Below are 14,270 nucleotides of genomic sequence, written 5' to 3'. Positions count from 1 at the left end.
GAGCTCTGGTAACATAGTGCCTAAGGCACTTGACTGTTAACCAGAAGACTGGCCTTTCAAACCCACCAGCCACTCCTCAGAAGGAAGTCATGGGGCAATCTACCTCCTCAGTGATACTGCCTTGGAAATCCAAGGAGGGGTCGCTATGAGTCGGGTCTGACTTGATGGTACATAACAACAACAACCACCTCAGCAGTACTGAAAGCCACCTTATCCTTTGAACTCAATGATGTTCAGGCTCTGCAGAAGCTGACAAATAAGGTGCTGAGGGCCATAGAATGTCATTGTCTCCACTTTCACAGGACATGGAGGTGACAGCAGAGGAACTTGAATATGTTTTAAATGCCGTACTACAAAACAGTAAGTACCTGCTCCATCCCAGGTCCCATGTGACAGACCTGCTGCCTATGTTCCCCTCAGCTCTACCAGGTCTCCTACGATAGAACTCAGATCTGCTTTCCAGGGCTGACTTTTAGTTAGACTTTAGACATAGCTTTCATTGTTTATTTCCTGGTTACAAAAATAATACAGGTTCATTGTTGAAAATTTGTAAGAAATGCAGAATAGCCTAAAGATAAATATAAAAACCACAACACATATGTGTGTAAACACACACACAGTCATACTCATGATATCAAATGTAGATACAATCTTCTTTTTATTTTTCAGATAACAGCTTTCAGGTATAAATCACATACCGTACAATTCACCCATTTAAAATGTACAATTAAATGGCTTTTAGTACGTTCACAGAGTTGTGCAACTATCAGCACAATCAATTTTAGAATATTTTATTGCCCTCTCAAAACACTCATATTCATTAGCAGTCACCCCGCCCCAGCACTTTGACACCACTAATTCTACTTTCTGTGTCTATAGAGGTGCCTATTTTGTATACTTCATTTAAAAAAAAAAATGGACTCAGACATTATCTGGTCCTTGGTAACTGACTTCCGTTACTCAGCATAATGTTTTCAAGGTTCTTTCATGCTGTAGCATGTATCAGAACCTCATTTCTTTTTATTGCTGAGTAGTACTCCATCATATGGCTATACTACATTTTATTGACCAATTGCTAGACCCTTGAGTTGCTTCCATTTTGGGGTATTATGAATAATGTTGCTTTGAACAGTTATATTCAAGTATTTGTGTGGACTTGTATTTTTAGTTCTCCTAGGTATACATCTAGGTCATATGGCATTTCTATGGTTAGCCTTTTGAGGAACCACCATACAGTTTTTCAAAGCAGCTGTACCATTTTACTTCCCCACAAACACTGTATAAGGGTTTCAATTTCTCCAACAATTTTAAATCCTCCCTTTTAAGCTTAACTTTAATAAGCATTTCCCTGGGCTACTAAATATCCTTCAAATACATGATTCCCAGGGACTTCATGATATGGCATTAAAAGGACATCAAAATTTTCTGGCCATCCACTTCCACTGGTCACTTATATCTTTTTTAATTTTTACCATTATAAATAACCTAATGATAAAAAATCTTCATTTCAAATTCTTAGGATACCTATCTGATTGTTTGGGATTCTTAAAATTAGAATAAATACATGAAAAACTATGTACATTTTTAACTTTTTCTACATTGTTCAACTTTGCCCTTCCAGAAATCCTTATCAGTGCATCACCAACAGCATGGGCAGGGTCTGACCACAGTAGGCCTTCAGTAGACTGGGACATGGGATGGATTGACCTCAGACAAAGGTCAACTGATTCTTCTTTCATGTGTGATTTCAGAAAAGGACATCAAGTTCAAGAAGCTGAGCCTTATTTCCTGTAAAAACATCATTTCTCTAATGGATGTATCCTTCCAAAGACTTGGGCAGAAGTGCATGTTAATACTGGGCTCTCTGCACAGAAGAATGTTTTCCTATGGTACAGACCTTCCTAAAATGTCACATCCTTAACCATAAGGTAGTCTTTTCTGTGGAAAACCAAAGACAGAGAGCTCTTGTGCTAAGATTGGAACAGAATCAATTGAGACATGGGTCCATTCAATGGGAAAGTGTTTTATTATTGTTGTTGATGTTTTAAATTTTGTTGTGATTTGGGTGAATGTTTACAGAGCAAATTGGTTTTCCATTTAACAAGTCATGCACAATTTGATTTGTGACATTGATTACAATCCTCACAATGTAACAGCACTCTTCCCACTTCCTCCCCTGTGTTTATCATTTCCACTCACCTTTCCCATCCTTTCCTGCCTTCTGAGCTTTATTCCTGGGCAAATGCTGCCCTTTTGATCTCAGCATTGTTGATTGTTCTAGGGAGTGTTTATCTCTGGTGTTATTGTTCACTTTATAGCTCTGTCTACTCTTTGGCTGAAAGTTGAGCCACAGAGGTTCATCTACAGGCTTGAAGGGTGTCTAAGGGCCATAGTCTCAGGGTTTCTACCAGTTCTATCATACCAATAAGCCTGGTCTTTTCTATTATTTTGAGTTTTGTTCCACATTTTTCTCCCACTCTCTCCAGGACCTCCTATTGTGATCCTTTCACAGCGATCAGCAGTGGCATCCAGGTACCATCTAGTTCTTCTGGCCTCATCGTCATGGAGGATGGAGTTTGTGTGGTCCATTACTCCTTTGCACTAATTGTTTCTATGCATCTTTGGTTTTCTTCACTGTTCTTTGCTCTGGATGGGAAGACACCCATAGTTGCACTTTAGATAGCCACTCCTAAGCCTTTTAAAAAAAAACACCACCTTTTTTATTGTTATTTGGGTGAAACTTTACAGAGCAAATCAATTTTCCAATCAACAATTCATACACATTTTGTTTCATGTCATTTATTTCAATCCCCAAAATGTAACATCAGTCATTCTACTTCCTCCCTGTTTCCTGTTTCCATTCCTCCTTCTTTCCTAATCTTTCCTATCTTCTGAACTTTGTTCTTGGGCAAACATTGTGCTTTTGATCATGAATGGTTGATGATTCTAAATAGTATGTACCTCCCTAGTGTTACTGTTCACCATATAGACCTGTCTATTGTTTGGCTGAAAATTGAACCATCAGGGTGAGTTCAATTCCAGGCTTAAAAGATAACTAAGGGCCATAGTCTCAGGGGTTCCACCAGTCTCTATCTGACCAATAAGCCCCATCTTTTTTATAATTTTGAATTTTGTTCCACATTTTTCCTCCACTATCCAGGATTTTCTAATGTGTTCCCTTTCAGAGCAGTCAGTAGTGGTAGCCAGGCACCATCTAGTTCTTCTGGTCTCAGGGTCATGGAGATTGGGGTTTGTGTGGTCCATTACTACTTTTGCTTTTAATACCCTAGTCACTACTCACCAAATTAGGATGTAGAATATTGTCTTTGTGGACTATGTTATGCCAATTGACCTTGATATCCAGTGGGAAGGTAGTTTTTGTGGGACGTGAGATCTTGTTGCCCCTTTGGGGCTCTATCTGAGGCCATAAAGGGTTCTGTGTTTTTGAGACCCTTCCAACACCATCCCCATTCCATCCCTGCCAGTTCCTTTCTTCAAAGATCCATGGTTTAAGAATTAAACTGTGGTAGATAAGAGTGCCAGGTCAGGACCAGGGTCCTGGGTATCACCCAATACTATTACTACACTTCTCTGGGTTTCAGGGTACTCACTGGTCAGTAAGGTAAAGTTCCTTCTAGATAACACTTTGATTCCCAGTCAATACCTTTATAGTGACTTTTCCCTTTTATCACAGTCTACATGCTCACTTTTACTACCCCTTTACCAGGGACCTGATTTTGTGTCACCTAGGCCAGTTGTAGCTCAGTGGTAAAATTCTCCTCTTTCATTCTGGAAACTCAGGCTCTATTTCCTGTCAGTGCACCCCATGTGCAGCCATTGCCCATATGTTAGTGGAGGCTTTCTTGTTGCTATTATGCAGGGTTTCCAGACTAGGATGGACCAGGAAGAAAGGCCTGGCGATCCACTTCCAAAAATCAGCCAGTGAAAACCCTATGGATCAATAATGGCCCGATCCTGTTGTGTATGGGGTTGCCATCAGTCACGGTCAACTAACAACATCAACAACAACTATATGCCAGCCAAGAGAGTTCCCGGTTCATTTCTTCCCCTAAAGTCCCCAGATATGAGGTTCCATGAGGATCCTTTGATTGAAACTCTGCTCATGTCTTCCTTAACCATGTGAACACAGACCAGTGGCAATGGAAAACTGGAATTTGGTGAATTCAAAGTGTTCTGGGATAAGCTGAAGAAGTGGACTGTATGTAACCATGTTCAATGCTTGACCATGGGGAAACAGCCACAGTCAGAACAGTAGTGGAGTTTAAAAGGCCATGATGCTGCACACTAGAGGATTTGTATTCAGAAAAGGATGAGAAAAGACATTATGATAAAATTCTGATACTTAAGGAAGTACTACAGAGTGTCTTCCAAAATGCAAAGAAAAAACAAAACAAAAAAGTCCAAAAATAACCAACATCTCTGGGGTGCTTCACCAAACACTCCCATCTGGGCCCCCAAGGAATTATTCCTCCTGTGGGCAGTTGCCTACTAGTGGTTAGGAAGGCTGCATCCTTCCAGTCACTCTCCCTGCCACCGAGGAGGCATTCTCAGTATCTCTGCTCCTCTCCCTACAGAACCTGTTCCTTCAGTTTGATACAGACAAGTCTGGCACCATGTCCTCCTATGAGCTACGGATTGCACTCAAAGCAGCAGGTAAGGAGGCACCTGAGAAGGTTGTTGAGGTGACCAGTATCCAGGTCCTGCACCGGGTGCTTTCTGTCCACTGTCACCTAGTTCTCACAGCCTATGTGGTGGGTGGGTCTTTCTAGCAGTCCCTCAGGAGCTGGGTCTCAAAGAGTTTACATTTCCTATGGTCACTCACCGGTAGTGGCAGAGCAGATTTCATACCCAGGATTTGCTGGTTGCATGGCCAGCAATTTTAACTACTATGTGTCATTGGTAGGAATTCTGAAAATGTATTCAAGAAAATGAAATTAGCCTGATCACCAGGAACGTTCCGGTTAGCAGACTTATGTGCAACTCTGTGGTAGCGTTCTGTGATTGTCCCTCTAATCTCTGCTTTCTGACAGTGCTTGTCAAGAATATGAGGCATGCAGCAGTCCTGTGGCTCTCTGGGCTAATAATGTGTACCTCTGGTCTCCAGTTCACATAACTTACCCCCCAACTGCTGTAGTGTGGCTGTCCATAGTCTTGTCAGCAGCAGATTCTGGATCCAAATCAGATTATTCAGTCATATACCTTGTTCCTTTTTGAAAAGGATTGACTCTAGGTGGCTTTAACCTGTTGTCTGCCACTGCATGTCAGCTTGGGTCTGTGTTTCAACTTTTCTTCACATATAGTCATGGTTTTGATGGTCACTCTGCATCCTACAGCCCTGCCACTCTGCACTGGACTTCTATAGGGCCTGCTTCACAGACAGGCCCAGGGCTTTGCTGGGGTTGGTAATGAATGCCCTCCCAGGTAAGCTAGATATCTGGAAACATTTTGAATTTCATGGTCTGATAAAGGTCCACAATGTACAAAATCAGGACCATTTTGAAAAAGTCTGGTTTCTGTATATGTCTTAATCTGGGTTCTCTAGAGGAGCAAAACCAGTGCAGCATCTATAGATAAATATAGAGAGAGAAATTTACTTCAGGGAAGTGGTCATGCAATTGTGAGGAAATTGCTCTTTCAATTGTGGGTTCTGGCAAGTTCCAAATCCATGAGTCAGGACACAGACTGATGACCTCAAAGAGCTGATAAACCCAAATGTATAGGTGAGATCGATGGCTGAATCTGCAAGATTTCTGCAGATTTACAACCCAAGAACAAGAAGTCAAACAACAAGAAGAATGCAGGATCAAGAGAGAGAGAGTGAAATTTGCCAAAACATCCATTTATATACTGGAGGCATGCCACAACCCCAAGGAAACTCCCCTTTCAACAGATCGGTTGCTCATGTCAGATCACGAAATGGAAGGTGATGACTTAATGCCTGCCAAACCACTGAGAATCATGGCTTAGACAATTGACATGTACCATTAACCATCACAGTGTGAATGGGAAGCAAATAAGGTTAATTATAAAGGTGAAAAGTATCACAGATTATAAGAAGTCTGTTTCTTTGGTGCTCATAACCCCATTTCTAAGGCAGGAAGGACTGAGCCTTCAGAGAGGAAGACATGACCAAATCTTTCTTCTCCTGACTTGATGAAGAGAGTGGCCACACTCTCCACCCTCCTCAGCCCAGTGGAGAGCAGCCAGCATCCAGCTTCCCTGTGCAAACCCCAGACACTGTGCTCTGCTTTTGATTGGCCACCTCTCTGGCTTAATTGTAAATGAGGATGCAGAAGCCCCTGGTGGATTTCCAAACAGTACTATGAACATTCCAGAAAGTGAGCAAGTAGACTGAGATGAAAGGGAAAAGTCACTATAAGGGTATTGATTGAAAATCAAAGTATTATTTAGAAGGAAGTTTACTTTACTGACAAGTGAGGACCCTGAAGCCCAGAGAAGAGTAGTAGCAGTATTGGATGACACCCAGCCCCTTGGCCCTGACCGGGCATTCTTATCTACCATAGTGCCAGAGCCACTGCCCAGATCACTCCTTGTGTGCAGAAGCACCTTTCTGTGATATCACTCCTAAAGCCCCGCTATCATAGGACCAAATGCCCTTGAGAAATATCCACTGCTGCAGAGATTGCAGCTGGAGCCCTCTACCACCCAACAATGGTGTGACCAGGCAGGAACGGGTTTCACGTGGAACTACAGGGGACACTGTGCAGAACAGGATTACACACCTTCCAATGTGAAAGTCCCCAGTGAAGCTTCCTGAAAAGTCGGGAAGACCCCACAGGTTATGTTGGTGTCAAAACCAAGACCATGAACTCTTTAAACTTAGAAACCATTTTGGGGTACACCATTGACCTCAGCAGCATGCATCCACTCTAACAAAGAATAAAACTCTTACTCTATATTCAGCCCAAAGACAGCCTCTTCCCTGGTTTGAAGGAGATTGTGATTTGGGGAGGGCATTTACTTCCTTTCACTAGCTCCCCCTCTCCCCACCGGGGAGTGCCCCAGAGAAGGCAGCATCTTGGAGCTCACATATGGTGGGTCCTGATCTCCCACATCCTTCCACAGGCTTCCAGCTGAGTAGTCACCTCCTGCAGCTGATCATCCTCAGGTATGCAGATGAGGAGCTCCAACTGGGCTTCGATGATTTTCTCAACTGTTTGGTGCGACTGGAGAACGCAAGCCGTAAGTGAACAGGAGCTGTGAGCATCCTTGGTTCCTTGCAGAGAGTATATTCTACTTCAGGGTATTTCTGTCACCTTCCATGAGCAAGTAAGAATGAACCTGCCAAAAACAATGCCAAAGACAGATCACAAATAACCACCACTTGATTTGTGGACATGAGTGGTAAGTTAAGGGGTCTGAATTTGTGATTCTTCTCCTCAGTGCATTTCTTATAAAATCATTCTTTGTTTCATAGTATCTTTGCAAGAGAGTAGTAGAGGTGAGATGGGCTTCCTGACTCATTTCTGAGGAAAAGGTCCAATTCAGGTTAGATCTATCATAGCTTGTAGAATCAGAAGAGTGTCTCTCTCTCTCTTTGTTTTTTGTTTTTTTTTAAGCTGCCCTAGACATTGACCCAGTCATACCCTGTTATCTGAAACAAGATTTGTTATACCAAAAATACACAAAGATGATATTTAAGTGGTCTAGAGTTTGCAGTTTATTGCCATATTGTTCTGGTTACCTAGTGCCAGTCTGACAAGGATATACCACAGATGGGATGCTTGAACAAACAGAATTTATTCTCTTACGTTCGGGAGGCTAGAAGTCCAACTTCAAAGTGCCAGGCTCTAGAGGCTGGGTGAAAGCCCCTCGACCTTGGGCTTCAGCTCTGCCTCCTGCTCCCAGCCCACTGGAGGTAGAGGCTTTTCTTGACTCAGACAGCTGCTGAGATTGACAAGCACAAGGTTGACAAGTAAAAAGGTACAGTCCTGATGTTACCAAACCACACGGAAGGCCATTAATTCAAATCCATTGTAAGTCCCAAGGTTGGCAGAGCATGGCAGGCTTGCTGAACAATGACATGGCTACATGGAGGGTCCAAGCATGCCATAAGCTAGAGGCCATTCCCAAAGGTACTTCTTATATATGGAAAACAGACCACATAACCAAAGCAGCTACTCAGCTGCTTGTGGTAGATCCCACCATGAAGTTGATTGTCAGTCTCATCATGGGGAATAACTACCACCAGCTGCCCACCCACTCAACCAGGCCCAGTCAAGTTGACACACAAACATAACCACCACACATATCCTCCTGCTCCTTACAGAGCCATGGTGAAGGTGAAGTAGAATGCAGCATATCCAGAGACCTGCAGCTCAGCACCAGGGCTGGCTGCAGGGTGCCATCAGGGCAGCTGCAAAGGATCCATGCTCTGAAGCAGGCCCATGCTTGGTTTAGCACTCTGTTGTTACTCTTAAAATTCCTCATAACTTTTTACAAGGGCCCTGCATTTTATTTTGCACTGGGCTTAGCAAATTATGTAGCCAGTCCTGCCCTATACCCTCTAAAGTATGTTTAATAGGTGATTTCAAGGTATTTTTTATGAGACCTAGAGTGCTTGTAATGAGGATGGAGCCTAAGACAACAACTTAGACTGATGCACCCACACATCCCCCTACAGCAGTGTCTAAAGAAACCAAGTGAATCAGATCCAGATGACAACCTTGGAAGCTGAGCATCTAGCAGAAGGGTAAAGAATTAGATTGAGCACCTAGTGGAAAGAAAGATGAAAAAACAAACAAAAAAAAAAACCCTACAGTAGTGTGGAGATCCTCAATGCCTTGCCAGCTGGCTTGGCACAGTGTGGCCATCTTGGGACAAAGAGGGCAGATTTCCTGAGTGAGAAACACAGGAAAGCAACTACACAGAATTCGCAACAGGAGAAAAAGATATTGTGTAAATAAACTCGGAATGGAACAAGATGAGCAGGACACCAACCAGGGCTAAAATGGAAAGTACAGAAAGACTGGCAAGAGCTCCAGTAATCCTGCAACCACGGAGAAGGGAAGGAGCCAGGAACCAGGGAAGTGTCTACTCACCAGCAGGAGTGCCTAACCATTTGGCCTACTGAATAGTGTAACTGCAGAGTAGCAACTACAGTCCCCAACCCAGTGTGCACCCCCCCACACACACACACATTTAAATGGGTTAGGTCTCAATTGCTTGGGGGGCCAGGCAGGAGAACCACCCTGCACCCATCCCAGCGACTGGCATGACCAGCCCCACGCCTGTTGCCCAGAGACTGGTGGGAACAAGTTTACTGCCTGGCAACTGGAGGGAGCATACCTGCAGACTGGCAACAAAGAGGAGCACATGTGCTGCTCAGTGGCCAGTGGGAGTGTGAGAGCATGCCTGCTATGGGGCAATTAGTGGAAGCACACTTGCATTCTGAGTGGGAATGTGTCCACTGTCCAGCGACCAGCAAGGAATGCACCTGCAACCTGGCAACTGGTGGGAATATACCTGTTGCCTGTTGACTGGCATGAATGCTCCTGCAACCCTGTGATCAGCACAGATGCTCCCATTACCTGGTGACTAATGAGAGTACACCTGTAGCCTGACAACCAGAGACCAGTGAGAAAGCACCTGCATCAATTGCCCAGTGACTGGTGTGATTTCTCAACACTTACACAGTAACTGGAAGCACACCTGGTGCCATCACCCAGCAGCCAATAGGTGTGTTCCATGCCCTAGCCCAATGACTAGCAGACACACCCCTGTTCACTCTTACAACAACCATCCAGTACAGCTTGGTAGTCACACTCTACCACCGTTGACCACCAGGTGCATCCTGACAGACTCCAACAAAAATCCCTGTGCTGACACCCAGAGATTGCCCAACTGCAGTGACACCCATCTTACACACAGCCAGTCCCTACAAGCTGAACCCACATATACTGAGAGACCTTGTTCTTCCACAACCAACTGAGACACCAGTTTGTGCCTGCATAAAGGGCTACCCCATCCATTTTTGTGCCATTGCCACCATGTGGCTATGAAGATGACCTGTCTTGCTCTCCAGTGGATGCACTAACTGCTAGCATGAACCTGGAAGGACCTTATAGTCCCCCAAGGGCCCTGGAAGTACCCAGACTGCCTAATACTTGTCATCCAATATCATGGAAAGAGCCTGTTATTCCACCTACATTCAATCCAGTAGGGGAAGACATACAAGCCTAACCATAGAAGGCTTGCACATGTGTGTGACCCACCATATCCACTAATGAGAGGAAACCATGCACAGCTAAAACACATTAACAAAATCACACATAGACCTGAACCACAAATGGATACAAAGACATCTTACCCTGACCACCAGAGAATGCACTAACTGCTAGCACCTCACCAGTGCCTTAATATCTTGCAAACAGCAGTCAATATCAAATGATATAAAGAAGCAGAAGAAAAAAAATGGTTCAAATAAGACCAAAATAAAGGAGCAGAAAACCTTCCTGAGAAAGAAATGGTAATGGAAATATCTGATAATGAATTGCATATAGGATCCACAAAGGGATCAAGGAAATCATAGACAAATCCAAGAAAAACACTGACAAAAGAATTCAGGAAAACAGTACAAGAACAAAATGACAAAATAAATAGGCAATTGAGAACCATACAAAAACAGCAACTAGAAATCCAGAAAATTAACAATAAAATATTAGAAATAGATAACTCAGTGGAAGGACATAGATGCAGAATTGAATCAATGGAAGATAGAATCAGAAGAATATGGGACAAATCCCTTGATACTAATCTATTTGAGGAAAAATCAGAAAAAAAAAAAAGAAAAAAGAAACATGAAGACCACTTAAGAGTTATGTGGGACACTATCAAGAGGAATAACCTACACATGATTGAAATTCCAGAAGAGGGGGAGACAAAAAACAAAAAACAAAAAAGCACAGAGAAAATTATTGAAGATTTCCTGGTAGAAAACTTCATGAATATCATGAAAGACAAGAAAGTTTCCCTTCAAGAAGCTCAAAGAATCCCATACAGGATAAACATCAAAAGAAAGTCACCAAGACATATAATCAAACTTTCCAAATCCAAAGACAAAGTAAGAATTCTGAAAGGAGCTCAGAAAAAAGCAAAATATCACATACAAAGGGGCACCAATAAGACTAAGCTCTGATTTCTCAGCAGAAACCATGCAAGAAAGAAGATAATGGGATGACATATATAAAACCCTGAAACGAAAGAATTGGCAACCAAGAATCATATATCCAACAAAATTATCTCTCAAATATGGTGACAAAACTAGAACATTCCAAGTTAAACAGAAACTAAGAGAATTTGTAAAAACCATACCAACTTCAAGAAATATTAAAGGAAGTCCTTCAGACAGAGAACCAACATCAAACAACAACCTGAGAGTAAGATACATGACAGCATCACCCAGATACCAACCCAGACAAAGAAATCTCAAAGTGAAATATAGCTACAGAACAGGAAACCAGAGATGTTAATTTGCAAATGATAACAATTTCAAAATAAAAAGGGGAAATAAATGATGTAGTATAGAAGTTGTATATGAGGACTAAAAAAATTCACTGCCACTGAGTAGAATTCAACTCATAGTGACCCCTCCTTGGGTTTCCAAGGCAGTATCTCTACAAAATTAGATTGCCCAATTTTCCTTCCAAGGAGTGCTTTCTGGTTAGCAGTCAAATACCTTAGGCACTATATAACCAGAGCTCATATGGAGAGGAAGTCAAAGATAGCAAAAAATTAAGCTTAAGAAGAGAAAGGTAAATCTCATAGTAACCACAAAGAAAATTAATAAATCTCCATGCCAAAATAAAAAAGAAGAAAATATAAAGACTCAATAAACTCAAATTTAACAGCAAAGGAAATAGAAAGAAAATCTAGAAACAAACAAATCAGCATTGCAAATTATGTGGAACAAAGAAACCATCATCAACACACAAAGTATAAGAAAATGACAGCAGTACATTGATACCTATTGATAACCACACTGAATGTAAATGGTTTAAATGCAGAAGTCAAGAGACAAAGAGTGAAAAAATGGATTTTTAAAAAAATGACCCATCAATATATTGACTACAAGTGACACATCTCAAATGCAAAGGTTAAAAATCAAAAGATGGAAAAAAATATATTGAGCAAACAGTAACCAAAAAAGAAGGAGTGACAATATTAATCTCTGGAAAAATAGACTTTAAGTCAAAATCCATCACAAGAGACAAAGAAGAGCATTATATAATGATTAAAGGGTCAATCCACCAAGAAGACATAACCATAATAAGCATTTACGCACCCAAGATAGAGCTCCTAAATACATAAAACAAACTCTAACAGTATTGAAAAAAGAAGTAAACAGTACTACAATACTAGTAAAAGTAGATTTTAACACACCACTTTCAGTGAAGGATAGAACAACTAGAAACTCATCACAGATACAGAAGATCAAATAACACTATCTACTAGAACTCATAGACCCAGAACACTCCAGCACACAACAGCAGCACAGCACATATTCTTCTCTAATATACATGGGTCATTCTCAAGAATAGACTATGTTTTAGGCCACAAAGCAAGACTCAGTAAATTCAAAAACATTGAAATAATACAAAGCATCTTCCCTATTCACAACACCGTAAAACTAGAAATTGAAATTAGGAAGAGTAAGGAAAAAAATCAAATAGATGAAAACTGAATAAGACCTTTCTTTAAAATGACTGGATAATTGAAGAACTTAAAAATGAAATTAAATATTCCTGGCATCAAGTGAGAATGAAAACACAACATACCAAAACCTTTGAGACACAGCAAAAGTATTGCTGAGAGGAGAATTTACAGCAATAAATGCAAAAAGAGAGAAAAAAAGAAAAAAAAAACAGAAAGAGAGTAAGGAAAAAAAATGGCCCAAATCAATAAGATCAGGCTCATAACAAAAGAAGAAATTGAAGAAGTCATTTAAAAAAAGAAAAGAAACTCCCCTTCTTCAAAAAACGCCTCAGCCCAGACAATTTCACTGGAGAATTCTATCAAACAATCAGAGAAGAGTTGACATCAATTCTATGCAAATTATTCTGGAACATAGAAAAGGAAGCAATACCCCCTAACTCATTCTATAAAGCCAGCAAAACCCTGATACCAAAACTAGGCAAAAACTCACTGCCATCGAGATGATTCCAACTCATAGCAACCCCTCCTTAGGTTTCTGAGGCAGTATCTCTACAAAGTAGATTGTCCAATCTTCCTTCTGAAGAGTAGCTGGTGGGTTTGAACTGCCAGTCCAGTGGTTAGCAGTCAAATGGCTTAGCCACTAAGCCCCAGAGCTCCCAAACTAGGCAAAGACACCACTAAAAATGAAAATTGTAGACCAATATCCCACATGAGTATAGACACAAAAATTCTAAACAAAATTCTGGCCAATAGAGTTCAACAGCGTATAAAAATAATAATCCATGATAATCAAGGTGATTCATACCAGGGATGCAAGGATAGTTTAACATTTGAAAATCAATCAACATAGTTCATCACAAAAATAAACAAAGGAAAAGAAACACATGATCATCTCAATAATGCAGAAAATGTATTTGATAATATCAAATACCCTTTCCCGATAAAAGCTCTCAGCAAAATAGGAGTAAAATAAAAACTGCTTGTTCTGGTTACCTAGTGCTGCTCTGACAGGAATATACCACAAATGGGATGGGCTTAACAAACAGGAGTTTATTCTCTCACAGTTTGAAGGCTTCCAAGTACCAGGCTCTAGGGGCTGGATGAAAGCCCCTCGACCTTGGGTTTCAGCTCTGCCTCTTGCTTCCAGCCCACTGAAGCTAGAGGCATCTCTTCACTCAGGTAGCTACTGGCTGCTGAGGCTAATAAGTCCAAGGTCAACAAACAAAATGGCACAGTTCCGATGTTACCAAACCACACAGCAGGCTATTAATTCAAGTCCCGTGAAAGTCCCAAGGTTGGCAGAGCATGGCAGACTGCTGAACAATGACACAGCTACATGCAGGGCTCAAGTGTGCCATAATCTAGAGACCATTCCAAAGCTGTTTCTAACACACAGGAAGCAGACCACATACCCAAAAGCAGCTACTCAGCTGCTCACAGTAGATTCCACCATGGAGTTGATTACCAGTCTCATCATGGGTAATACTACATCCAGCTGCCCAGCCACTCAACTAGGCCTAGCCAAGTTGACACACAAACTGAACTACCACACTGCTGAACATAATTAGTATCAT

At 41.6% G+C, this 14,270-nt stretch overlaps 1 protein-coding gene across 1 annotated transcript in view; it reads left to right on the top strand.

The window, feature by feature from the left end:
- The window catches only part of CAPN9 (calpain 9), a 72,626-nt gene extending 65,394 nt beyond the window's left edge, over positions 1–7,232 (top strand). The window contains exons 14-18 of the mRNA XM_007938495.2: positions 303–360; positions 1,752–1,816; positions 4,151–4,219; positions 4,596–4,674; positions 7,108–7,232. Coding sequence (XP_007936686.2) covers positions 303–360; positions 1,752–1,816; positions 4,151–4,219; positions 4,596–4,674; positions 7,108–7,232 — 396 coding nt within the window. The remainder of the gene's footprint in view (positions 1–302; positions 361–1,751; positions 1,817–4,150; positions 4,220–4,595; positions 4,675–7,107) is intronic.
- Positions 7,233–14,270: the final 7,038 nt, after the last annotated feature.

This window comes from Orycteropus afer, unplaced genomic scaffold (assembly GCF_000298275.1).
Source record: "Orycteropus afer afer isolate SDZICR_OR568_19922 unplaced genomic scaffold, OryAfe1.0 scaffold00050, whole genome shotgun sequence".
Taxonomy (NCBI): Eukaryota; Metazoa; Chordata; class Mammalia; order Tubulidentata; family Orycteropodidae; genus Orycteropus; species Orycteropus afer.
This window is presented reverse-complemented; position numbering and strand designations above follow the sequence as displayed.